Source organism: Mirounga leonina, unplaced genomic scaffold (genome assembly GCF_011800145.1).
Source record: "Mirounga leonina isolate KUSES-001 unplaced genomic scaffold, KU_Mleo_1.0 Mir_53, whole genome shotgun sequence".
In the NCBI taxonomy this organism is placed as follows: domain Eukaryota; kingdom Metazoa; phylum Chordata; class Mammalia; order Carnivora; family Phocidae; genus Mirounga; species Mirounga leonina.
In genome coordinates this window covers 8,995,042-9,018,149 of record NW_023270807.1, presented here as the reverse complement: position 1 = coordinate 9,018,149, position 23,108 = coordinate 8,995,042, and the positions used below count along the sequence as shown (strand labels likewise).

At 42.8% G+C, this 23,108-nt stretch overlaps 1 protein-coding gene across 2 annotated transcripts; it reads left to right on the top strand.

The window, feature by feature from the left end:
• The first annotated feature begins 300 nt into the window (after positions 1 to 300).
• Positions 301 to 19,628, top strand: MRPS10 (mitochondrial ribosomal protein S10). 2 transcript variants are annotated; one of them, XM_034990582.1, is made up of 7 exons: positions 301 to 374; positions 11,030 to 11,094; positions 11,186 to 11,255; positions 13,449 to 13,585; positions 15,436 to 15,544; positions 17,058 to 17,147; positions 17,625 to 19,628. In XM_034990582.1, the coding sequence occupies exons 1-7, from the start codon at positions 327 to 329 to the stop codon at positions 17,703 to 17,705; spliced, it is 600 nt and encodes a 199-aa protein (XP_034846473.1). In that variant the 5' UTR covers positions 301 to 326; the 3' UTR covers positions 17,706 to 19,628. The 2 variants fall into 2 exon arrangements, with proteins under 2 accessions (XP_034846473.1, XP_034846472.1); XM_034990581.1 differs by having other exon boundaries at positions 11,183 to 11,255.
• The last annotated feature ends 3,480 nt before the right edge of the window (positions 19,629 to 23,108 follow it).

Genomic DNA, 23,108 nt, shown 5'->3' with positions numbered 1-23,108 from the left:
TATATTAACTATACATATATTTTTTTCAAAGCATGTATCATGTTGCCTCCAACAAAACAGGATTTGAAGAGGAAACACTGAAGGAACTTGGTAACTATCTAGATACGGGAAGATGCAACGGTACCAAGACCGAGCGTTGGCCACTGAGCCAACGCTAGGAAAGCCGCCTGTACTCTCAGACTTGCCCTCAAAAATGTGTGGAATCGTGTCTCTATGGTTGTTTCTGTGCCGGAACGCAAGGCTACACTCTCTCCTTTTGCGGAACTCTATGGTCTGAGGACCCCGCTGTGATCCCGGAAGCGGTCCTGGGAGGCCTGGACGGCAAGATGGCGGCGCGGGCAGCGCTGGGCTCCATGTGCCGGCGTCTCTGGCAGGTACTTGACGGGCTGGGGGTGCTAAGCCGGCTGACAGGACAGTAGCCACAAAATCTGATTGCCAGATGTCGTTCTGGCCATCTGGAATTTTCTCCGGTGTTTACTCCGCATCCTGGCGTTTTGTTTGCCGGAAGGCGGCGAGGAAGGGGCTGGTTTTATTTCGCATTCTCTCATGGGATAAAACATAAGAGGGCAAAGACGGGGACAAGAAGAATCGTAGCATGTCAGAGCTGGAAAGAATATTGACCAATATATGTTCCAAACCCCTCTTTCAGATTTGCAAAATACACTGAAGCTCAGAGGATTGCCTCGGTAAAATTAGGGGCTGAACTGATAGAAGATCTTAGACCCCTCTCATGGAACCAAATTGGGATACTTTTCTGATATCCGGATGTTGTGAGATTAGATGAGAGTCGCTGAAGTCGTAGGAATGGGTTAAGGATTCTCTGTGCCGTTCTTTAGAGACAAAGCAAAACTTAAAGCAGTGATTCTCAAATTATTTGGCCTCAGTATCCCATTAACACTCTAAAACTGGTTGAGGACTCCAAAGAACTTTTGTTTTGGTGGGTTTTAGCAATGGATGTTTAGCTTATTAGAAAATAAAACCGAGAATCTTACAAATGCTTGTTCATTTAAAAATAAAATTAACTCATGTTAATTAACTTTTTTATGGAACGATAAATTTTTCAGAGGTATAAGAGTGGCAGTTTTTATGTTTTTGTAAATCTCCTATTAACCTTAAAAATAAAAATTACTTTACCAGCAAAAATGAGTTTATTTAGGAATAACAGAATTGCAGTTTGGGACATGCAAGCTGTGGCAAAACTATAGGCAAGTCCCCAAATAAAGGAGAGGCACATTATTTTAGAAACAACGAGGAAGTTAGGAGGGGCTGTTTTGAATGGAAGTCCATTGGAGAAAAGCAAGAGTTCAGGGCGAAGATGGTTTCTCCTTGGCTGAATTGCAGGGTAGTCAGTTTCTTGTAGAAGATTCAGTGTACATCTTTTTCTATTGGGGCCTGTAATTGATCATTCTTTCCTGTTGATTATTATTCCCTTGAGGCCTGTAATTGGCAGTTCTTCTTGTAACTGATTTTAAGTAGTGTGGGTCCCCCTTTTAGCCTCCAGCTCTACTTGAGTGAGGTTTTCCTTTATTTTTACATCTCCTTTTGATTAAGATCTTTCTTTAAAAGCATTGCTGATTGGGAGTCAGGTTTCCATGTTCAGTGGTTGTGTCCCTCAGTGCCAGGAAGGACTTTTCTTCGTTGCCATGTCTTACGTCTGAGGGAAAGTACAGATTGGAAACCTACTGAGGTCACATTCAAGTAACAAGGAGGGGTGGCAGGGAGAATGCTCAGGCACTTCCATCTGTCAAGACATTATCAGGCTTGTAAGCATTGGAGATCATCTCCTTATTGGTTACATCGTTTTTACTAAAGTTGGACAGGCTAAGTACAAAACTTAAATAATTATACAAAACAAAACAAAAGAAGTAATGTAACAATTCCAAATTGTATGATGGTTCTAAACCAGGACCCTAACTCTGAAGGTAGCCAGCTGAAATATTTATTGGCACTTACTCCAAACTTAGGGGAGGAAAGTTCCCCCTACAAAGGCAGACCTGGGGTCATGTATGCCTCCTGGAAGTCCCTGTTTAACATAGCCATGAAGACAAAATAGTGAATACTGCAAGAACACGGTGAAAATTAACTGAGTGCATTTGGGAAAATATAATGTAGTCATAAACATGAAGCTAATAGCTAATGAGTTTTCTGCAAAAATAGCAAAACTTCAAAGGTGTATGAAAACAGTATTGTTATCTCAAAAGAACTGTTTGGAACCAAATGTAATCCAATAATACAGCACGTAAGGTTGCAAATTCAGAGATCATGAATTTGGATAAGATGCCAGAGTCAGTTAATAGTCCAGATGAACAAAGAGACTTGTGAATGCTGAACCCTCTCACCCTTCAGAAAAAGCATGTGAAAGGTTAATTTGTCACAGGATCATGATGAGGCTGTTTTCAAAAGGCCATAATCAAAGGAAGAGGTTTCCCCCTTTCACAAGGGTTTGGGAAATGCAGACAAGGGCATTTTCTTTCCACAAAAGAGACAGTAGAAGTAAATAGTGAGGAAAAGGTATACACACCTGGCCTGGACACCTTGGGAAAGCTGTCTCTTCAGATGTCATCTGCTCAGTTCTGGGAAATCTTTACTTTTAGGTCATCAGATGGTATACAGGTCCATTCAGGGTTTGATGCTTTCTTTAGATGTGTCATGTGAACCCAGCAGTCTATCCCTTGGAGTTTGGCAGCACAGGGGTTGGTTTAGCAGTAGCTGATGAGGTCCCTTCCAGCAAGGTTAAAGAGAGTCTTTCTGGACGTATCTTTTCCAATAGATAAAATCTCCAGGTTGCATAGTGTGATGATTAAGGTCTGTCTCCCAGGAGTGCACTGTGAAGAGATTGCTTGACCAAAGCATGGTTGTTTTTAATAGAAGTAATTAGGCCTTCACAATGAAGTATATATCCTTTTATCAGTTGTGGGTCAAGGAGGCAGGTACCAGGTGCATTGGGCGTCCTATGACTAGCTCAGAGAGTGAGAGTCTGAGTTCCAAAGTGGGTGGATCTGAGATTCAGAAGGACCCAGCGGCATTGCTTTTGGCCAAGGTATTGGGAGAGTCTCTACAAATTTTGCCAATTAAGTCTTAATAGTACCGTTAGTGAGTTTAACTAACCCTGAGGACTGAAAATGGTATATATACAATAAAAGTGTTGTAAAACCAGCCAAACAGCACAGACTTGTCAAAGCACCTGACTGGTCACATGGGTTCCCCAATCACTGTGAAGTTCAAGAGGGGTTCTCCCGGTAGGAATAATCCTAGCAGAACTTTAGCCACAGAAGAAGCAGTGGCCTGTCTATAAGGGAAAGCTTTAGTTCAGTGAGAAACATACAAACCATGACTAAAACATATTTATATCCGTGAGATGGGGGAGTTGTATGAAATTCCTGCAAAGGTTTCTTTACATCGTACTTTGGACAGATGGGATAAGTGAGGTAGATACTTTTTGCAGCCTTATTAATATTTCCCCATGAATATTGATTGGTGATGCTGTCATTTTTTCAGTAGACCAATGGTTTAATACATGTACAGTGGTAAGTAGTGGGAATGTTAGAATTTCTGGCAAGGTCAGATTGGTATTTGGTCCAGACCACAATTCTCTTTTTATTGAGCCAATCATTACTCTCTTTCTGATACTGTTTTTCCCTCTCTGGGACCAGTTGTTGGGTATCTCTGGTTAATTTTTCCAAATTATCGTTTTGGGAAACATCCCTTTGGACCGTGACGGAGGTTTGGCTGTTGATTTCTTTGAAAGCAGCATTTTGTTGAAAGTGGGAATGAGGTGGTTTCCTTTGGTGCCCAGGGAGTTGAGTCTGGAATGCCTGGGAACCTTAATAACAGAGCGCCAGCCAAAGTATGGTATCAAATAAATTTTGGATATAGGAGATGTTGTTAATTTTATCCCCATTGGAGCTTAGGAAACTTCTTGACTGCTTCCTAACATTCCAAAGTTATGAACTATCCCAAAGACATACTGGCTGTTGGTATAAATTTGCAGCTTTACCTTTAGCCAAAATTCAAGGATAGTTAAAGGGGATCCCAAGCTTATTTCTTCAGTGGCCTTAACTAAGTGCAGTGGCAGGAATGGCTCAGAAGTTAGGGGAATATCCCCCTGCTACAGGGTCTGGTTGTTGGCTACAATACCCAACGGGTCCATCACGGTCCCCATGTTTTGGGGTGAGTACTCCCAAGGGTGTTCCTTTCCCCTCCACATACAAAGAGTAAAAAGGGAAGTTGGTAGTTAGGGTGTCTGAGGGCAGGGGGCTTTATTAAAGTCCCAAAAGCTTTGTCTTACCGATTTTTCCAAATAATAGGATTGGGTTTGTCATTTTTCTTTTTTCAGTAAAGCATATAGAGATTGAGCCATAAAAGAAGTTTCAAATCCAATTTCAACAGCGGCCAGCCAGTCCAAGAAAACCTCATAATTGGCACTTCTTTTTAGGTTTGGGGAAGTTCAGGATGGTATGAGGCCTCCCTGGATCCAAATGTAGGCTTTGTTCTGAGATCAGGTGCTCTTAAGTATCAAACCTGAGTTTGAGCAAACTGCAGTTTTTTCTTTGGAGACTTTGTGTTCTTTTAAGGCCAAGGCCGAAAGCTTTAATAGGTAGATGGTATCTTACTGAGAAGAGATTTGAGAAGGGCAGCGGAAAAGCAAATCACCTACATACTTTAACAAAGTAGAGCCTGCAGAAAACTTTGTCATCCAAATCCGTTTTTAAAGTTGGTGAAAAGTAAGGACTCTGTGCAACTCTGAGGCTTTACTGTCCAGGTGTCTTTCCATCCTTCCCAAGTGGAAGCAAAAAGATACTGGCTATCCTTACCAACTGGAATACTAAAAAACACACTGTGTATTTCAATTACAGTGAAAATTTGCTTTCAGTGGGGATGGATGTCAGCAACATATGCAGGTTAGGAACAATAGGGTGCCAAGGGATAACAATGTATTGTTCAGAGGCCTTGGACAAACCTCTACCCTTGGCCGTTGAGTTTTCGCACTGGTAAAATAGGGGTATTACTTACTAGGACTAGTACAGGGGATAATGAGGCCCTGAGCTTTGTAATCATCTGTTACAGGCTTGATGCCTTGCAGAGCTTCTTTATTTATAGGGTATTCATTAATTGTGGGGAGAGGTTTTGAGGGATCTATTTGTATCTTGATAGGAAGTGCGCTGTGGATTCTGCAGATCACTTGAAGATTTTGCCCAGAAAGAGGATTTGTCCCAATAGGAACAAACAGTGTCCCCACACGCAGCTATAGTGCTATCAGACTTGGAGCAAATAAAAGATGTCAGAAGGTCATTTAATCCCCCTGGTTGGCCATTTTGATTACTACTGTCAAATTCTAGAATTATTTCCCTCTTTTGGGAGAAAGAAATTCCAGCACGATATATTTATTAAAAAAATCTTTGCCCAGGGACTCCTGGGTGGCTCAGATGGTTAAGCATCTGCCTTTGGCTCAGGTCATGATCTCTAGGTCCTGGGATCGAGTCCCAAGTCGGGCTCCTGGCTCTGCTTCTCCCTCTCCCCCTGCTCATGTTCTGTCTCTGTATCTCTCTGTCTCAAATGAATAAATAAAATCTTTAAAAAAAAAAAAAAGTCTTGGCCCAATAAATGAATAGGAGCAGAGGAACTATGGACAAAAGGGTGTGTATCTCCCAAAGGACCTAGACCAAAGGGAACAGGTTCAGAGACAGGAAACTGTGAAGTTTATTAGAGATCCATTTGAACTGTTTTAAAACTCCCAAGTCAGGGACTGCTTTATAGCACTGGGGTCGAGTACCAAGAGTGTAGTTCTGGTGTCAGTAAGGACAAAGATTTTATTCCTGATCTGAACAGTGGTTTCTCTGAGCCAAGTGAGAGGGAGTTTTGGGAAGAGCCCCTGTAGTTCCTTGCAGCCCTGTCTTAGGAATGGGGACATTGGAAAGGCTGGCTGTAGAGGGCTGAAGGCACCTGGAGCACTTAAGATGGTAACAATCTTCTTTCCAGTGTTCTGGCTCTTTGCAATAATAGCAGAAACTAGGAAGTTTTTGTTTTTGTTTAGGGTTGAAAATTAAGAATTTGGGGGTGCCTGAGTGGCTCAGTCAGTTAAGTGTCCAACTCTTGATCTCCGCTCAGGTCTTGATCTTGGGGTCATGAGTTCAGGCCCTGCATTAGGCTCCATGCTGAACATGGAGCCTACTTTTAAAAAAAGAAGAAGAAGAAGATGATGAAAAGAAAATTAAGAATTTTAGTGGTCTTTCTTTTAGGTGACTGCCCTCGGGTACTAGCAGGCTGGCTTGCCAAATTAACTAAATCTGGAGTGGACACAGTTTCCCATTCCGTCTTGGTTTTTTTTAACTAAAAGAGTTAGCCCAGTTCAGCCCATTAAAAAACATAGTTAAATGCTACCCTGATGGATTCAACATCAAAAGGAAGACCAGAATTTTCTTTGAAAACAATCTGAAATCAATTATAATAGTCCTGAACAGGTTCATCAGGCTTTTGTATGAAAGACTGAATTTTGTTTGAGTCAACAGGCTTAGGAAAAGCTTCTGTAATTGCTTGGTGGAGATTTCTAGCATATGTTCTAGCGTCTTACCAAAAGTTAGGGGTCTGTTTCTCTAAACTCCTTTCAAGGTATTCCCATCGGGCTAGCTACAGCCAGTATTTGGCCTGGCCCTCACCAACATGCATGTGGACTAATTGCTAAAAAATCTGAGAAACCAGGTTGGTAAGTTTGAATAACTGTATGAAATGCTTCCACAAACCTATGGGGGTTTTCAGTCACTGTAAGAAACTTTAACTATGGCTCTCAATTCAGCATCATTCCAGGGAACATAAGAACTTTGGGGGTTATTTGGATCCTCAGAAGATTTAACTTTAGGGGTGCCTGGATGGCTCAGTCGGTTAAGTGTCTGACTCTTGATTTCAGCTCGGGTCGTGCTCTCAGGGTTATGAGATCGAGCCCCGTGTCAGGCTCCATGCTCAGTGGGGAGTCTGCTTGGGATTCTCGCTCCCTCTGCCCCTCCCCCCTCTTGGGCACACACACGTTCTCTCTCTCAAAAAAATTTTTTTTAAATCTTAAAAAGAGGGGCACCTGGGTGGCTCAGTTGTTGGGCATCTGCCTTCGGCTCAGGTCATGATCCCAGGGTCCTGGGATCGAGCCCCGCATCGGGCTCCCTGCTTGGCAGGAAGCCTGCTTCTCCCTCTCCCACTCCCCCTGCCTGTGTTCCCTCTCTCGCTGTCTCTCTCTCTCTGTCAAATAAATAAATAAAATCTTAAAAAAAAAAAATCTTCAAAAGATTTAACTGTAAAGGGGCAGGTTTTGATAGGTTCAGTAGAGCGGGGAGCAGGGTGAGGTTTGGATGCAAAGGGAAGTTGGGCAAGAGAATTAGAATAGGGAGGTTGAGGGTGTAGAGGAGGTGGAGGCGCCAGAGGGTGATGGCACCACCGCTGGGGCCTGCGCATAAAGTGGCTGCCACCCTCCTGGGAATTGGGGCAGGGGGGTGTCCCTCAGACTTCAGGAGCCTTTTTGTCTTTGCCTCAGTTAGTCTAGAAATTGTATTTTGCAGAGAGGCAATTTTAGATTCCTTGATAATGTTTGGAAGCTTTAAGATACCAGTCAAAATAGGCATCCCATTCAGTTTCGACGGTTTTAGAGACATGGCTGCCTGGTTTAGTTTTGAGGAAATCAAAAGTTCCCTGTAATGACCATTGAGGTTCTAAATTACTTTTGATTAAGTCAGTAACTAAAGTTAGACATGAGGAAGAACCACAGCTTTTAAACATAAAACCACCAGTGTTCCAGAAGGGGAGCTGCCCTCAAAGCATTTGAATGACCAGGATCCTGATTCTTAGAGGTTTTTCTCTAGAGTAAAAAAAGAAAAATTCCTAAACAGCACAGTTTCAACAGGAACATCCTGGTTCCAAAGGAATCAGACCAAAGGCCAACACAGAACCAGTAGGAATAGCCCAGCTCTGGAAAGAAGGTAGACCAAAACTAACACACTTCCAAGCAGGCACAGTTCCAACAGGAACCGTTTGGTTCCAAAAAGGAGTCAGACCAAAGGTCAGACAAGTACTCTCTGAAAGGACAAAGCCTTAAAACAGATCCTGGAATGCTCAAAACACTAAGAGAGTAGAGCTCGAGGTCCAGGAGAAACTTGGTCCCCAACTCCAACGTTGGTAAGAAAGCAGTGAGCTTCATTGGCTCTGTGGGCCCTGGCACTGTTCGCTCACCAGCCTCGAAGTTGTTGATCATTTCTGGATCCCACTTCTGATCACCAAATAATGTTAACCTTAAAAATGAAAGTTATTTCACCAGTAAAAATTGGTTTATTTGGGAATGACAGAGAGTTGCAGTTTGGGACATGCAAGCTATTGCAAAACCATAGGCAAGTCCTATAAACAAAGAAGAGAAACATTATTTTATGGAGAAAAAGGAAGAAGTTGGGAGGGGTTTTGAATGAAAGTCCAGTGGAGAAAAGCAGGAGTTCAGAGTGATGGTTTTTCATTGGCTGAATTGCAAGGGTAATCAGTTTCTTGTAGAAGATTCAGTGAACATCTTTTCCTGTTGGGGGCACCTGGGTGGCACAATCGGTTAAGTATCCAACTTTTGGTTTCTGCTCAGGTCAGGATCTCAGGGTCACAAGATCAAGCCCTATGTCAGGCTCCACACTCAGTGCAGTCTGCTTGAGATTCTCTTTCCCTCTCCTTCTGCCTCCCCCATAAATAAATAAAATCTTTTTTTAAAAAAAGTTTATTTATTTAATTGACAGAAAGAGAAAGAGAGACAGCAAGAGAGGGAACAGCAGGAGGAGTGGGAGAGGGAGAAGCAGGCTTCCCGCTGAGCAGGGAGCCCGATGCGGGGCTCAATCCCAGGACCCCGGGATCATGACCTGAGCCTAAGGCAGATGCTTAACGACTGAGCCACCCAGGCACCCCTAAAAAAAACTTCTTAAGGTTGATTTGTGGTTATCACAGCACTTCAGGCTCCAACTTTTCTTTTTTTTTTTTAAGGATTTTATTTATTTATTTGTCAGAGAGAGGGAGTGGCAGGCAGAGGGAGAAGCAGGCTCCTCACTGAGCCGGGAGCCCGATATGGGGCTTGATCCCAGGACCCTGGCATCATGACCTGAGCCAAAGGTAGACAGACACTTAACCGACTGAGCCACCCAGGTGTCCCTAGGCTCCAACTTCTAAAAGCAGAGGTTTATACTGGGAGAATATGACTGGCAGAGTGTCCTATTGCTTAGATCTGTAGCCTTTTTTTTCTTTTTTTTTAAGAGCGGGAAAGCTGAAATCAAGAGTCAGATATTTAACTGCCTGAGCCACCCAGGTTCCCAGACCTGTGGTCCTTTTGCACGCTGGGTCGTGGGATCGCTGGTGCACATGCAGGGAGGGAGGCAGAGAAAATGTGATTGTGTGTGGGGAAATGGCACTCACCTCCTACTACTTTGTATTGTGCCTAATATCCTATCTTTTTGTTTTTCTCCCTTCATCCAAGGGAAAATATGAAAGTTTTGGTTTGCATCCATCATTGGGTACAGAGTTCGGACAGGACAATAAGCTAAGAATAAATAGGTTAGGTGACCCTCAGTTGTTTTAAGTTTTACTTGTACTAAAGTGTTATTTTCATCTTCTAAGTATTTTTGAGGATCTTACTATACTTTCTCAGGTTACTTTTTTTTTTTTTTTTTTAAGATTTATTTATTGGGGCATCTAGGTGGTTCAGTTGGTAAGGCGTCTGCCTTCGGCTCAGGACATGATCTCAGGGTCCTGGGATGGAGTCCCACATTAGGCTCTCCACTCAGCGGGGAGTCGGCTTCTCCCTCCCCCTCTGTGATCTGTCTCACTTTCTCACTTTCAAATAAATAAAATCTTGGGGCGCCTGGGTGGCTCAGTCTTTAAGCGTCTGCCTTTGCCTCAGGTCATGATCCCAGGGTCCTGAGATTGAGCCCTGTATGGGGCTTCCTGCTCAGCGGGAGGCCTGCTTTTCCCTTTCCCACTCCCCCTGCTTGTGTTCCCTCTCTTGCTGTCTCTCTTTGTGTCAAATAAATAAATAAAATCTTTAAAAAAAATAAAAATTTTGTTTATTTATTTTAGAGAAAGATGGAGCGAGGGTGGGGTGGAAGGGGACGGGGAGAGGGAGAGAAAGTTTTAAGCTGACTCCCTGCTGAATACAGAGCCCCACACAGGGCTGGGATCTCATAACCCTGAGATCAGGACCCTGAGATCACAACCTGAGCCAAAACCAAGAGTCAGATGCTTCACTGACTGCACCACCCAGGCACCCCTCTCAGGTTACATTTTTAAATCTCAGGAAAGCTCAAGGGGAAAACAGAGGCAAATTACATTATTATATGTAGTACCATAGGTTCTCCCAGCTAGAAGTTTTGTCCACCAGGGGGAGCTGACAATAAAGGATTTGGAAAGGCTGGATTGTTGGGAATATGAGGTACAGCAGTGGTGTAAGATGGATGTCCATCTCACTGTATTTCAATTTATTTATAAATCTCCCAGCCAAGCCAAGAAACATACAGTAGAAAAGATGTATGAAAGCTTCATAAAAAGGGTACTTTAGAATTCTTATTTCAGCTCTTATAAATAAATTAAAAAGAGACTTTACTGCTCAGAAATAGGCAAGATAAGTATTATATTCAAGTACATTTAATCTATAAAAAATAATGGGAAAATGAAGTCACTTTTTCCTTGATGTCCACATATTTAAATCATAGATGGTCTTTCAGTGTGAGAATTGCTTGTGTGCATCTGTGTAAATTGCTTTTTAAAAAAGTTCTTACTCTGAAGCTTTAAGAGATACAGATTCTCTAGTATTTTGAGAATCTGTTTTGATTATCAACTCTATCATTGTCCTCTTATTTTTAAATGAAATCTAATCTGGCATTTTAGTTACCCTAGTATCTTCATCTGAAATAATGGATAGCCCTTACTTTAAAGCATTGTACATCTTTTGATTTTTTTTTTTTTTAGTGGAAACTATGAATGTTTGAGGACTGACTTTAATTCTAACACATGCTCCCCCCCCCCTTTTTAGGGTTCAAGGAATTTTTCTATAAACAGTTCTAGGAGCAGTACAGCCAGAAATGGTGGCTTTCTCCTGTAAGTATGTAATTGGATGTGCTAAATTTAATAAGGAAATGGGCTTTTGTGCTGTTTCACTTAGGTTTTTCTTTGTTTCCACACACAGCAGTACCAGTATGAAATGGGTACGGTTTTCAAACCTACACGTTGATATTCCCAAGGATTTGACCAAGCCTACGGTATGTACTCCCTATTTCTTGGTAAGGCGCTGTATTAGCAATAAATTTTTCTCATTATTTCATTTGAGGCTGGTTCCCAAACACTTAATGAATAAGAATGTTTTGTTCTGGAATACTGGCAGATACACGGTGTGCCTGAGTGAAGGACTCGAATGTCCCTGTGTGCTCATACTGCCTTTCAGAGAGTCAAGGAATCAGTTATTTACACCAAATAACTAATTACTGTAGGAATAAGCAGACTTGTGCTTTAGCTCAGCACAATGTGAAGAGTTGTCATAATTAATGATGCAGAATACTTGATCCTATGTTATAGAAAATGCTTTTCTTGGAGGCATCAAGTCTTTGTTTCCGTTTTAAGGCATTGAGCCTGGGCCTGGACAATCCTTTATTGTTCACAGTGAGGAAGAGCATTACCACAAGCAAAGAAAATCTAGAAGTAGCTGTGTAACCTCGTTTCCCTTAAGTAAAAACCATGATTTATCAACCCAGTTTTTGTGTAAATTGTGGTTTAAACAATCCTTACAAATTTTGAATCTTTTCAGTTCCACCCCTCAGAAATAATCCATGTTAACCGTTTGGTATGACTCCTTCTAGACATTTGTCTGTGTGTAATCATCTTATCTATGCACATGCTCACCAAAATGGAATTGTGTTATATGTAATGTACTGCTCTATTGATTTTTTTCACTGAGTGGATATTGGATATGTTTCCATGACAGAACATATGAACCCTGGGTCTCCATGTCAGGTGTTTGCATGGGCAGGCCTCTAAGGAAAGGGGGTGGGGTGGGCACAGTTGGCAGGCTGTGCCCTTTATAAGCGAGACAGCTACCACTTACTCCAGCCCCATGTTGCTGTGTGGGAAGTTAGACCTAGTGATGTCACATGGTCTTAAATTTTCCAAGCTAACCTGAAATCCAAACTTTTATTCAAAATCTCTTGCTTTTACCTATCACGACAGATTCAGACTATCTTTAAAGCCCTGTAGGGACCAATCAAAACACATCTTGGAGCTCTGTTCCCTTTCCCTTGTCCCCCACGTTATGATTTAGAATATCAGTGTATTCTCTTCTTCCAGCACTATTTGGGGTAATTGAGAGTAACTGTCTAGCTAGCTTCCCGGTTAATAAGTAGATCTCCTTTCAGGAGTGAAATAATTTAACCCTGAATCATTGGATTAGTAAGATAAATTACTGGTCTAATGGATGAATGAAGGTGAATGTAATTCATCTCTTGGAAGAAAGAAACGTCAGACCCATTATTCCTAAGATCTTTAAGTATTAGAGTGGAAGAGGGAGAAGTTAAATGTACAGTCAGTGCCATAACATTTTAATTAGAAATGAGTAATTTTTCTATTAGGGCAAGCAAAACATACACGAATAAAACCAATAAGGGATGCCTGGGTGGCTCAGTTGGTTAAATGTCTGCCTTCGGCTCAGGTCGTGATCCCAGGATCTTGGGATCGAGTCCCGCATCGGGCTCCCTGCTCAGCGGAGACCTGCCTTTCCCTCTGCCTGCCGCTCCCCCTGCTTTGTGCACTCTCTGTCTCTCTCTGGCAAATAAATAAATAAAATCTAAAAAAAGAAAGAAAAAAAATAAAAATATGAATTAGTGATAGCTTGCCTTTGTAAAACAACGTTTTATAATTTATAAGCACGTTATCTGTGTTTGCTTATTAGTTCCCTACAGAAATGCTGTGAGTGATGTTGTGATCTCTAGCATAGGTATGATCCTATTTTATATATGAGCAAACTGCAGTGCAGTGAAATTATGGGACTTGCCTGTTATCATTCAGCTGGAAGAGGCAGTTTAATTCCCAGTCCAAGTCTTCTGACCTTCTGACCAGGTTACTTTGTTAATAGACGCCCCCCGCCGCCCAAATCCTTTCCCATTATATATTTGGGGCTTAATAACTATGAAGTTAGAAGGCTCCATTAGTGATTTTGTAGGTTGCTTGAAAGTCCTTTTGATTTAAACTATATTTTAACAGATTGTAAGAGTCATTGTGGAGATCTGAATGTGATAGTAGCTAGGTAATTAAGCTAATAGTATTAAGATGTTACTCAGCATTTTTCTCCCCATTTATTAGTAAACTCTGAAATTGTTCAATTGAGGATAATACATGAAATTTTCCAATTGTAAATATTAGAGGAACCGTAACTGAAACTTTTCTTTTTGATTTTAAAATTGTAGATAACCATTTCTGATGAACCAGATACATTATATAAGCGCCTGTCAGTTTTAGTAAAAGGCCATGATAAGGCTGTATTGGACAGTTATGAATATTTTGCCGTGCTTGCTGCAAAGGAACTTGGTATCTCTATTAAAGTGTAAGTATGGGGCGCCTGGGTGGCTCAGTTGGTTAAGCGTCTGCCTTCGGCTCTGTTCATGATCCCAGGGTCCTGGGATCGAGCCCCACATCAGGCTCCCTGCTTAGTGGAGAATCTGCTTCTTGCTCTACCCCTCTCCCCTGTTCGTGATCTCTCTCTCACTCTCAAATAAATAAAATCTTTTAAAAAATAAATAAATAGGGCGCCTGGGTGGCTCAGTTGGTTGGACTGCCTTCGGCTCAGGTCATGATCCTGGAGTCCCTGGATCGAGTCCCGCATCGGGCTCCCTGCTCGGCGGAGAGTCTGCTTCTCCCTCTGACCCTAACCCCTCTCATGTGCTCTCTCTCATTCTCTCTCTCTCAAATAAATAAATAAAATTTTTTTAAAAATAAATAAATAAATAAATAAAGTATAAGTATGATCTTTCCTAATCTGACCTGTTAGCTGCTATAACGTGATCAACCAGGAGAATGGTGCTGATCCCAGCTAGGTCTGAACCCTTAAAATAGCATAGAAACTCATGGTGGGTAGAGTTTAGGCTTGTCACATTATCCTAATCAGGATTCCTATTAGAATTTTTAAATACTAGACTGAGTGAACAAGGAAAATAAAGGAAATCCTTTCTTAAGCAATTGCACAGACATAAGGAGACCCACGAAGCCCTCATGTCTGGACGCTCCATGGGGCGGGGAGGTGAATTAGGTGAATAAGCAATCCTTTTAGACTCTGATGATCTTTGTCTAATATAGCTATTGTTTCACAACTGCCTTCAGAAACATCACTCACCCAGTCATTTCCTACAGGATCAAGGCAAGCTTCATATGGCCTTGAAATCACTGCTGGGTCAAGTATAACTATAGTAGTCTCCCCCTTATCCGTGGAGAATACGCAAGACCCCCAGCAAATGCCTGGAACCGTGAATGGTACTCAGTCCTACATGTCCTTTTTTCTCCTATACCTATATGCCTATGATGAAGTGATTTATAAATTAGGCACAGTAAGAAATTAACAATAACTAGCCATGGAATAGAACAATCGCAACAGTATACTGCGATAAAAGTTATGTGAATGTGCTCTCTTATCTCTCTCCCTCTCTCAGAATACCTTCTTGTGCTGTACTCACCCCTGGGATGATGTGAAATGATAAAATGCCCAGGTGATGAGATTAAGTGAGGTGAATGCTGTAGGCACTGTGATGTCACTTAGGCATCTATTAACCTTCTGACTCACTCCAAGTTATCGTCTGCTTCTGGACCGTGGTTGACCATGGGCAACTGAAACCACTGAAAGCAAAACCATGGATAAGGGTGGGGGACTGCTGCACCTCTTTTGTCTTGTCACCTGCTCCTTCTGATGCCGAACAAGGCCCATTTAGGGCTTTGCCAGGCTTGCCTTACAAGAAAACAGAAGGAACCCACACCTTTCCCATAACAGACTTTTTAGTTTTGTGGTTATTGATTAATGTGCAGATTTCCCTAAAACAACACACACAGCAACACACTGGTTCAACGCTTCACAATTCATACATTTGGTCAAAACTGGACTTCGGTGTGGAGGGTGGAAGGTAAAAGCCGGAGGCATACTCGCGTGCCCTTGCATGCCATGGCTCGGTTTGGATCTGTGGGATATTTGTTCCATTGCTGTCTGCTGTGTTTATTTTGGCCCGAGCTTTAGGACAGCGGTTGTTAAACCTGACAGCCTGGACAGCTGGGAGTCTGTAAACGGTAGCTAATGCCTATAATTGAGTATGAGCCTCACCTACAGAACTGTGGAATCATGCTTTTCTATCAGTGACTCGGGTTTTAACATCACTTAGCTTAAGTATGTTGTTTTGCCCATTGATTTTTCAGACATGAACCTCCAAGGAAAATAGAGCGATTTACTCTTCTCAAATCAGTGCATATTTTCAAGAAGCACAGAGTTCAGTATGAAATGAGAACACTTTACAGATGTTTAGAGGTGAGTTTATTTCAGACATTCAAGCATTTTTGAAATGCCCAGAAGTTCACACTAGCACATTGCAACTGTCCTTTAAGGTTGACTGGGTGGACTTCCTGTCAGTCAGCCTGTGACTGATAGCTGTAGAGAAGGTAAATGATAGAAAATCAGACTCAAAGCCATCCTTTAGAGTAGTTCATACTTTAACTCAACAATACAGATTATGCTAATTTTCTTTTTTTTTTTCAGATTATGCTTATTTTCATACAATATAAAGCCTTGGAAGAATTTGGCTTATATTTCATAAATTCTAGTTAAGTTTTTACATAGTTCTAGTGATTCTTTGCACACACTAAAGGGTTTTCCATGTCCACAATGGGAAACATTAAGGTTTTTCATTCATCAGTTATTCATTTGTGCATCCAGTAGGGTCAGCGTAGTCTTGTGGTTAAGGAGAGCAAGGGTTCTGGAGTCAGACAGGTCCAAGTACTGGCATGTACCAGCTGTGTGATCTGCACCTCAGTTCCTTCATCTGTGGAATGAGAGTAATAACGGTACGCATCTCGTAAGGTTAGTGTGAGGATTAAATGAGATATTTATCGAAAGCACTTAGAATGCTCCCATTACATAGTGAATGATTAGTAAATGTTGTATCGCTTTAATATCACACTTGCCAGCTGGGTTCCATAGAGCCCTGGTTTTAAGGTGTTCTGGGCTGTGCTCCCCCCTTCCAGCCAACCAGAAGATCTATACTTTTTTCCTTTTATTTATTTATTTATTTATTTATTATTTTATCTATCCGAGAGAGTGTATGCATGAGCGGGGTGGGGGTGGAATTGCAGAGGGACAAGCAGACTCCCCGTCTGAGCAGGGATCCTGATGGGGGCCTCGATTCCAGGACCCCGGGTCATGACCTGAGCCAAGAGCAGATTCTTAACCAACTGAGCCACCCAGGCATCCCAATACTTTTTTCCTTTTAAACTGGAATTCTGGGGGCACCTGGGTGGCTCAGTCGGTTAAGCGTCTGACTCTTGATTTCAGCTCAGGTCATGGTCTCAGGGTCATGAGATCAAGCCCGAATTGGGCTGTGCACTGGGTGTGGAGCCTGCTTGGGATTCTGTCTTTCCCTCTCCTTCTGCCCCTTCCACCCCCACCTGGTGCTCACGATTTCTCTCTCTCTAAAAAAAAAAAAAAAAAAAGTTGGAATTCTGTGTAAGATTTCATAGAGAAAGAAAAGCTATACTGGGGCGCCTGGGTGGCTCAGTCGTTAAGCGTCTGCCTTCGGCTCAGGTCATGGTTCCAGGGTCCTGGGATCAAGCCCTGCATCGGGCTCCCTGCTCGGCGGGAAGCCTGCTTCTCCCTCTCCCACTCCCCCTGCTTGTGTTCCTTCTCTCGCTGTGTCTCTCTCTGTCAAATAAATAAATAAAAATTAAAAAAAAAAAAAAAAAAGCTATACTGCTTTTACTAAAAAAAGAAACTTAAAATTTCTGCTTTAACAGCATATCATGAACCAATTTCATGTTTGAAATTTTAGTTAGAACATCTAACTGGAAGTACAGCAGATGTCTACTTGGAATATATTCAGCGTAACTTACCTGAAGGAGTTGCCATGGAAGTGACAAAGGTATGACTTGAATTTTTAGCTCTGATGGAGAGAGATGTGTATTGTTGTTTTGCTACTTTGCAGCCCTGTCCCGGCCCACTGAGTGGAGGGTAGGGCCTGGGCGGACTAGAGGCAGAGTTGCCACAGTGGCTGGGGTCTCTGCCTCCCGTATAGGCACTGCAGCCCAGCAGATCCTGCCAGTGCAGCCCACATCCTCCCCAAGCTGCCCCTGAGTCTCCCTCCCTCTTAGTAGTTGAAGACATGGGGTCCGCATTCATGGGCAGTCCCTGGAAATCACTGAGTGAACTATGTGAGAGTGTTTTATATACCATCCAGGTTCCTCCTCCTTATTTTAGAGCCCCGCACAAAGATGCGGGGGGAGGGGTGAAAGGAAAAAAGACGAGAGGATTTAAGGGAACAAAACGAGTAAATCCAATTTGTGGCTCAAGAGTTCAATTAAGTCCACATTATGTTATAGTTTTATTTTTCTCTTTTTAGACCAAATTAGAACAGTTACCAGGACACATCAAGGAGCCAATCTGGGAAACGGTACCAGAAGAAAAAGAAGGCAAGTCCTAAAGTCTCAGCGAGTCCACTGGTGCCGGCATTTGACCCGAGAGGGGGTCAGACACATATGTTGAGATAGAGAGGCTTCCAGTCGGGAGATAGAGAGGCTTCCAGTCCACCTGACCACTCCGTTGAGCCCACATGAGCCCACATGCCCTGAGCAGCTCACAGCAAGGGGCAGAACTTTAATGACACACTGGACTAGAGTGAAAAACCACTTGACCTGTTCTTCTGTACACATCATCATTTCAGTTCTGATTTTGACAAATGTGAGCAAAGCGCTCTGACTGACTACTGTGTGCCAAGAGAATCGAGTTTATAGCTTGTTCCTCTCTTACTGTTCAATGATGAGTTCGCACTGATTTTAATGTGTATCATTTCATCTGAAAGTGAATCTTTGGAAATATTCCTTATGTACATTTTCCCTTTTGAGCCCCCTAGAAGGAACCTTCAGTTGATTTGGTTAATTTAACACCGAACAGTTAAAGTTCTTCATATTTACCTCAGTGCAAGCTGGCAAATGCTAGTTTGGGGATGGTATCCTCCAAATTTTACCTCATTTACGCGTGACATTCTTGAACATGAATATACTGTGCAGCATCTCACGCACATTTGTGGCATGCACTGAACAACTCTCGTTGCCCAAACCCTTACCAGACTGCGTAGAAGGATCACTGTTAAGGAATTTGAGCTCTCGAGAAATTACTGTATCACTTTTTTCATCCTGTGATTCACTCAGCAGGCTTTTATTTTGTTAGCTCTGTAACCAGCACTGTAGAAAATAGCGAACATTGAATGGAAATAATGGCTTTTGAAAACTGAGCAGGGCACAAATGTTTTTCCTTATTAAACCCCACGGTGATAAGGCCTCTTTCTTTTTGTAAATGGCATTCTTTCTGTTTGGAGAGGTCTACTTTTCCATGAAATTAAATCAGAGTTAAAGGCCTGAAAAAGGCAAGACTACAATGTGCTGAAACTGCGGGTGTATCAGCCCCAAGGGAGTGATTCGTTTCCTATTTACAGCACAATTGGGTCCATGTCTTTTTGCAGTTTCCTTCACGTCTTTGGGGTCGTTATGACTTCTCAGTTTTTCCCCCCTTAAACCGGCGTCCGGGTTCTCTTTTCCCCAATCTACTATCAGGGATCAACGTTTTGAATGCATGCTGCTTCTGTATCAGACTTACAGTACTGTCATTAACATGAAAAGAGTTACAGCCTCATGCCCCGTGACCTCATTCAGTTCCCAGCTCAGTTGTTGACGGTAAGCATCGGGATTAAGAACTAGTCGATAAAACAAGAGCAATATAACGGAACTGTATCTAGCAAAGCAGCAATCTGTGACCCATTTTTACTTTAAAAGAAATAATTTCTTAAATATAGATCACTTAAATCTTTGTTTTATAAACAATATTAATCACTGTATCATAAGATGATTTATGCAAACTCACCTCCAGTGACTCTCTGTGAGCTCCTTTCAAGGTGTGCATCCACTTCGAGCTGTTTTCAGACTAAATCAGTCTATAAACCAGATTACTTAGCACTTCAAAATACATATTAAAATCTTGTTTTAAGGTGAATGTACAAATAAACTACAAACCTAACAAAAACTAGCGGTATTTTTTTGACAAAAGTATTTGGCATATTTGAGGCCTACTTCCTGATATAAACAAGATCATTTCTTCGTCCTGACAGGACCTTTTTTTAATTAGGTCTCCTGAGAAAAATGCCTATTCTGAAAATCAGAATTAATACCCAAGTAGCGTGTTTTGTCCATGTGGGGAAGGGAGGTCGTGAGAGAAAATTACCTGATGGAATGAACCACAAGGCAGGTAGGAAGTGAGGTTATTTTTTGTTACTGAGGTGTAACCCTGGGTTCATTGTTGTTTTCTCTGATCTGAAATATATTTTCTTTTTATATTAAATAAAATAATGTTATCGTCTGTTTAAAGTGATTGCAACTTGCACAGATTAGACTCACCCAGGGCCTGGTTTTGATGCTTTCAAAGCAAATCCCTGACAGGTTCTTTTGGCCATTTTTACACGCCACAGTAAATACATACAGCAATTGTTTTCAGCCAGTAGTCTAATTTCCGAACATTTCTACTTGTTAAAGCTACCATTGCTCCTTTCCTACATTGTATTATTTAGTTTTACCACAACCCGAATGAGTAGCAGAGTAGAGACAACAGACTTTGGAGTCAGGCCTGAGTCAGGTAAGAGTTCAACCCCCTAACTGCTTTAAACTTGGGCGGGATACTTAACCCTGGCAGAGCCTCAGTTTCCTCATTAGTAAAATGTAGGAAACAGTACCTACTTATTAAGGTTAGGAGTGTTAAATTAGATCGCTTAGAAGCGCCTCACATCACACCGGGCGGATAATAGACCTCCACTATATAAGAGCTGTTTCTGGGGCGCCTGGGTGGCTCAGTCGTTAAGCGTCTGCCTTCGGCTCAGGTCATGATCCCAGGGTCCTGGGATCGAGCCCCACATCGGGCTCTCCCTGCTCGGCGGGGAGCCTGCTTCTCCCTCTCCCACTCCCCCTGCTTGTGTTCCCTCTCTCGCTATGTCTCTCTCTGTCAAAAAATAAATTAAAAATAAATTAAAAAAAAAAAAAAGAGCTGTTACTGGCTGGCCGTATACAGCCGGTGAGGCGCCAGGTGTTTGCGCGCTGTAGGCACTGTTTAAAAACTAGCTGGAAAGGACCTCAGTATCTCCAAGGCGAGGACAACACTTAGAGTGGCTGCAAAGTCTTATTTACTTGCTCAAGTTGATGCGAAGTTTAATTTAGATGAGAAAACACATAACATGCTTATTATAATCACCACCACCACCCATTATGCCAAGCATTTTACATAGTCATTATAGATGCTATCTTATTTAATCTTCCTAACAACCCAATAAAGTGGTTACAATTACCTCCATTTTTTTTTTCTTTTAAGATTTTATTTATTTGACAGAGACCCAGTGAGAGAGGGAACACAGAAGGGGGAGTGGGAGAGGGAGAAGCAGGCTTCCCGCCAAGCAGGAGCCCGATGTCGGGTGCAATCCCAGGACCCTGGGCTCATGACCCGAGCTGAAGGCAGACGCTTAACGACTGAGCCACCCAGGCGCCCCTATTACCTCCATTTTGCAGGAGAGAAAACCAAGTTATGACTAGCCCACTCAATCACCCTTCCAGTTCACAGATGAAGCCGAGACCAAAAGTGCAACTGACTGGTGTGAGTTCCAGTTAAAGACAGGGACAGCCTAGAAAGGCTAGGAAGTACTCAGATGTCCACATATTAAATGCAGAATATTCAAACCTAAAATCCAAATTCATTTCCCCTTGTACATGAGCAAAACCTACTCATTTCCCTAAGGCTTAGAAGTAAAGAGATTGGGGGCACCTGGGTGGCTCAGCCAGTTAAACATCCGACTCTTGATCTCAGCTCAGGTCTTGATCTCAGGGTCGTGAGTTCAAGCCCTACATTGGGTTCCACACTGAGTGTGGAGCTGACTTAAAAAAAAAAAAAGGTTGACTAGGGGGAAAATACCTAAAAAATAAAATAAAACGTGTAAATCTGTATGAATAAAGGCAAGAAGCATAATATACAGTGCAAACCCTGTGGTCTCAGGGCTGACACTGGTCCTAAGTGTCCAAGGGTGCAACAGGAGAGTTGAGGCTTCAGCAAGGGAGTCCCACTGGGTCACAAGAACAATCGGCATTGAGATGATTTACAGTAGGCCTTCAGGCCAGGCCTGTCCAGGGCTCGGCGGACTCTGGCTTGTAGCTCTCAAACATTACTCCTGGAACCAGGCTTACGGCTGACCGTCTGCGGTCCCCAGGGTTCTCTGCAAATCCCTGCTCAATTCCTAACCCTGCCCTCCTTAAATCGTTGCTATTGTTACTCACTTCCAGCTATCATTTCTCTGTATGGCTCCTAATCCTCTTTAAAATGGTATATTTATACCTCAACAGCTCAGCAGTATTTAAGGGCAGGTCATGGACGACTGACCCAAACAAAAGAAGCCAAATGAATTTTAGATTCCTTGACCAGAGGCTAAATCAAGTTAATTTCATTCATAGTTTTTTATTTTTTTTTAAGATTTTATTTATTTATTTGAGAAAGAGAGCACAAGCAGGGAGGAGAGGGAGAATCAGGCTCCCCAAGCAGGGAGCCCCATGTGGAGCTCGATCCCAGGATCCTGAGATCATGACCTGAGCTGAAGGCAGATGCTTAACCGACTGAGCCACCCAGGCGACCCTTGCTCATATAGTTTCTTAACTTGAGCATGGCTCCTGTGCTTTAGTCACTCCTCAATGTTGCTTGAATATCGATAAACACAAAGAGACGGGGTGACACCCCTTCACACCCAGCCAGTTCAGGTGCTGTTGGTGCAGAGCCTCAGCAGCTGCTGGGCACATGTCTTCAGGTGTGAGGAGATGGGGAAAAGGTTAGAAATCACTGGGCCATATGATCTTCAAGGCCTCTTCCAGTTCCAAAATACCACTGCCTTTTCACATCAGCAGCTACCTGCGAACCCAGCCACTCTCAAAGGAATCAAGGGAGTTCTATCAAATTAAGGAGTAAGAGCACCGCCTGTGTGCTGAGCACTTTGCTCAGTGACTAAATAAGTATTTGAGTTTCTTGTATGTGCCAAGCACTGTTCTGGACACTGGGAATTCTGTGTATACAATGAAGTCCTCTCCTCAAGGATCTTGGACTTGGTGGAGAAGACATAATAAGGGGGGAAAAAGAATAAGATTCAGTTAAGCATGATGAAGCAAATAAAATAGGATAGTGTCAGAGTGACTTGAGTGGCTACTTGAGGTGGGCTTGGGAAATCTCTCTCTGAGGAGGGAAGAGTGTCAAGAAGACAGCCATGGGAAGCCAGAGGGGAAGAGCAGTCTGGGCAGCAGGAGCAATCAATGGTAAGGCCCCATGAGTTTAGTGTGTCTGGGGACAAGGGCCGAGGAACATGAAGACCAAGTAGGCAAGGGCTAGATTGTGTCAGGCGTCATGGCTGTAGGAAGGAGCATGGATTTAGTTCTGAGCGTGAATGGGAAGCCATTGGAAGGTTGGCAGCAGGAGAATGACAGATGAGGTTGATGCTCTAGAACACATTATTCTGGCTGCTGGGTAGGGACTGTGAAAGGGGGCAGAAACACCCTTTAGGGGTTAGGACCTACTGTAGGGGACCAGGTGTGAGGACATGGCCTGGATGAGAGATGCAGTAATGGAGGTGATGAGAAGTGGTTGGATTCAGAATATGGTTTGGAGGCAGAGTGGACGGAACGGCCTACTGGTAGATTGAGATCTAAGAGAAAGAAAAGATTGAAGAAGGACTCAGCCTACCAGTAGTATGTGGGGGTGAATGAGCTCACCTGGGGGGCGCTGTGGGGAGGTGAGAAGGGTACCGACCAGGAGCCTGGGA

Excerpts from the sequence above, each read along its gene's own strand:
- MRPS10 (XM_034990581.1), top strand. The coding sequence starts at position 327 with ATGGCGGCGCGGGCAGCGCTGGGCTCCATGTGCCGGCGTCTCTGGCAG. Across the intron at positions 375-11,029 it reads TGTGCCGGCGTCTCTGGCAG|GGTTCAAGGAATTTTTCTAT; the intron begins GTACTTGACGGG and ends CCCCCTTTTTAG. Across the intron at positions 15,545-17,057 it reads CACTTTACAGATGTTTAGAG|TTAGAACATCTAACTGGAAG; the intron begins GTGAGTTTATTT and ends TTGAAATTTTAG.